General features: G+C 41.8%; 1 protein-coding gene across 1 annotated transcript; it reads right to left on the reverse strand.

Moving 5' to 3' along the window:
- Window positions 1-322: 322 nt before the first annotated feature.
- LOC125371584 lies at window positions 323-2,735 on the reverse strand. Its single transcript, XM_048381527.1, has 2 exons — window positions 2,546-2,735; window positions 323-1,511 (listed from the first exon to the last, which is right to left on the reverse strand). The coding sequence occupies exons 1-2, from the start codon at window positions 2,721-2,723 to the stop codon at window positions 1,123-1,125; spliced, it is 567 nt and encodes a 188-aa protein (XP_048237484.1). The 5' UTR covers window positions 2,724-2,735; the 3' UTR covers window positions 323-1,122.
- Window positions 2,736-3,242: the final 507 nt, after the last annotated feature.

A 3,242-nucleotide genomic window follows, 5' to 3' on the forward strand; every position in this document is an offset into this window, starting at 1 on the left:
TATGTACACGTATGCGAGTGGGTGTACGACCCAAACGACATGTCTCCAACAAACAACACATAACTTGGATCTCCGTCACCACTCACCTCACTCTTTGTTTCAGGCCGAACAGAGGATACCTTTGATGAGTTGTTATAAGAATACATTATATATCTGGTGTGGTTTCCAAACATATATGTGTACAAATAATAGTAACCTATTCTGTCTACCATTCGCGTTCAACAATTTACCATTGTTGTTCAATGTCCAATCTAATGGTACTGGTTGAATGAACACGTGTAAAGCCAATACTTCGGTAATGATAAATGAGAAATGCATAACATGAATATAAAATCTTCTATTTATTTGATAAGAAATCATCTATTTATTTATGTAATAAGAAAATGCAAAAAGTGCTCAAAGATAAAACGTTTGAAAACTTTGAGAAATAACACAAATACGCACGAACGCACGCACACACGCACGCACGCACTCACACTTTTTCATAAATTCTCAAAGGCTGACGTAAATATTTTGTCATGGTTAGGCTGGTATCTGCGCATGTGAAGGGCGAACGTTCACACTGGTTAGAAGTCCAGCACATGCATCGATACCTTCCTATCGCGCCTTACTCATCGAAGTGTGTTCGTTCTAGCGTGTCGGCATGTGTGTATGACTTGTCCATGACTTCTGTGTGAGCCCATAAGGTCAAGGTAGTGCTGGGGCAGCGGCATGCACAGCACGCGGTACCGCCCTGGCGCCAGTTGGAGTCAAAAGGGTCGTATGCCCTCAGCTATGGCATGTCGACGTGTAGTTTTATGCAATAATAGGAAGTATTCTTATGGTACGAGTTTTGTAATTTCCATAGTTTAAGATGGACTGTCGAAGCGCTGCAGAACCGAACCAAGGTGGGGTCTTACTGCGGCGTAGCACCCCCCAAAACCACTTGGGCACCCACCCCCTTTGTTAGCATGGGTTCCTGGACTTGTTAGTTGACAATAATGTTGTGTCAAGAAGACCACAAGGCTTAAGACTACTGGCATACCTATATCCCTAACTTCCACAGATGATCTGACTTCCATCGAAACTTTGATTACCATGTTCTCCAGTAACAGAGGCGGTACGAAAGGTATTAAAATTTAATCAAAAACGTGAAGATGTAAAAGGTGCAAGAATTATGAAACAAGTTGTGAAGACATATGGGGAAAACACAAGTGACTGTGATGCGGCGTTGATGTTAACATTGGTGCCGGAGAGGCAGCGTTTGTAGTAGAAGCCGTCCACCTCCAAACAATAGTGCATCTTATTACAACAGTCGGACGGTCTGCGGCACGTTCCCCAGTAGTTGGAGCAGCATTTGTTGTGCGAGCCACACTTGAGTCTGTCCTCGCATTGGTATGTGTAGAGACAAGGCTGGTGCAGCACGCTCTTGGTGCAGCGGGCGTCGGTGCCGGGGTGGCCTTGTTCGCACCTCCCACTGCAACACTCTTTGTCCGAGCTGCAGCCTTCGTTAGACCATTTGCACAGAAAGCCTAAAGAAAACCCACATTTAGCGCCGAGTATTGTTCTGTTTCAAAATCACATCACATCACATCATTATGTATTATGTATTGGAGAAAACACGCTTACCAGGTTTTGGTAGACAGGGCATGCCCTGGGGGTCGGCAAAAACCGCGGATGCCCTGGGGAGAGGGAAAAACCAAGGGGGCAAAGCTCCCGCGGTTTTTTCCGACCCCCAGGGCATGCTCTGTCTACCAAAACCGAGGGAAAGTGTTTTTCCATACTTATAAACCGAAAAAAGAAACTTAAAACAACATTTACCAACATTTTTATGTTTCGAACATACTTTCCATGAACCTTAGGAAACGCGCGTAAAATATCTGTTGCTGGCGTACGGATCTTGAAAAGGACATTCTAAAAACCAGTGTGGCACTCATGGTACACTCACTGGGCTTCAGATATGAAGGTTGCGAGTTGTTTGATTTTACATTTCATTACATGTTACAATCTGAACGGAAGTTACATAAATAAAATACCCAGGACATTATATAAAATCTCTGGGATATTATAGCTGATATGACTTGAATATCCTATAAAATCCCAGGGACATTACAACGTCCCTTTTTATGAGATTTAACCCGACTGGAAAGTAAAACCTCACAATAGGTTTTAATGCCTATAGAAAGAAGTCTCTTACTTAATAGCGATCCAAATGAATAGGTTTATAAGTAGTTGGCAGGATGAACATTCTGACTAGTGGAGATGACCGGACACTTTAGCCGATGAGGGAGACAGGGAAAAAGGACAACGGATCTCTGACGATATAACCCTTCTAATCTTTTGCAGCACATTACACCATACAACGGATTAGACATATTAATCAAGTCACTCAGTTTGACATTTATTTTTACATTGTAAACCTACGCCATGGCCAAAGATAATTACCACGACTAGCTTTGTCCAGTACATATACTGTCACACTGTGACACGGTGTAATCTACCTTATTTGTTACTGCTGATGTCACATTTGGTTGTGATTGTATTACTACAATGATGAGTTATCTACCTTCTACTGGCAGGATGGTGAAGGCCAGAAACACTGTCACCTGCAATAGCACCGTGGACAGTCGCATCCTGGCAGTCTGGCCTCCAGCATAGCTGTAACAAGACAATATCCAACATACTAAACAACTCCAGCATAGCTGTAACAAGACAATATCCAACATACTAAACAACTCCAGCATAGCTGTAACAAGACAATATCCAACATACTAAACAACTCCAGCATAGCTGTAACAAGACAATATCCAACATACTAAACAACTCCAGCATAGCTGTAACAAGACAATATCCAACATACTAAACAACTCCAGCATAGCTGTAACAAGACAATATCCAACATACTAAACAACTCCAGCATAGCTGTAACAAGACAATATCCAACATACTAAACAACTCCAGCATAGCTGTAACAAGACAATATCCAACATACTAAACAACTCCAGCATAGCTGTAACAAGACAATATCCAACATACTAAACAACTCCAGCATAGCTGTAACAAGACAATATCCAACATACTAAACAACTCCAGCATAGCTGTAACAAGACAATATCCAACATACTAAACAACTCCAGCATAGCTGTAACAAGACAATATCCAACATACTAAACAACTCCAGCATAGCTGTAACAAGACAATATCCAACATACTAAACAACTCCAGCATAGCTGTAACAAGACAATATCCAACATACTAAACAA

The sequence above is a fragment of the Haliotis rufescens genome, unplaced genomic scaffold (assembly GCF_023055435.1).
Source record: "Haliotis rufescens isolate VD_foot unplaced genomic scaffold, xgHalRufe1.0.p SCAF_394, whole genome shotgun sequence".
In the NCBI taxonomy this organism is placed as follows: Eukaryota; Metazoa; Mollusca; class Gastropoda; order Lepetellida; family Haliotidae; genus Haliotis; species Haliotis rufescens.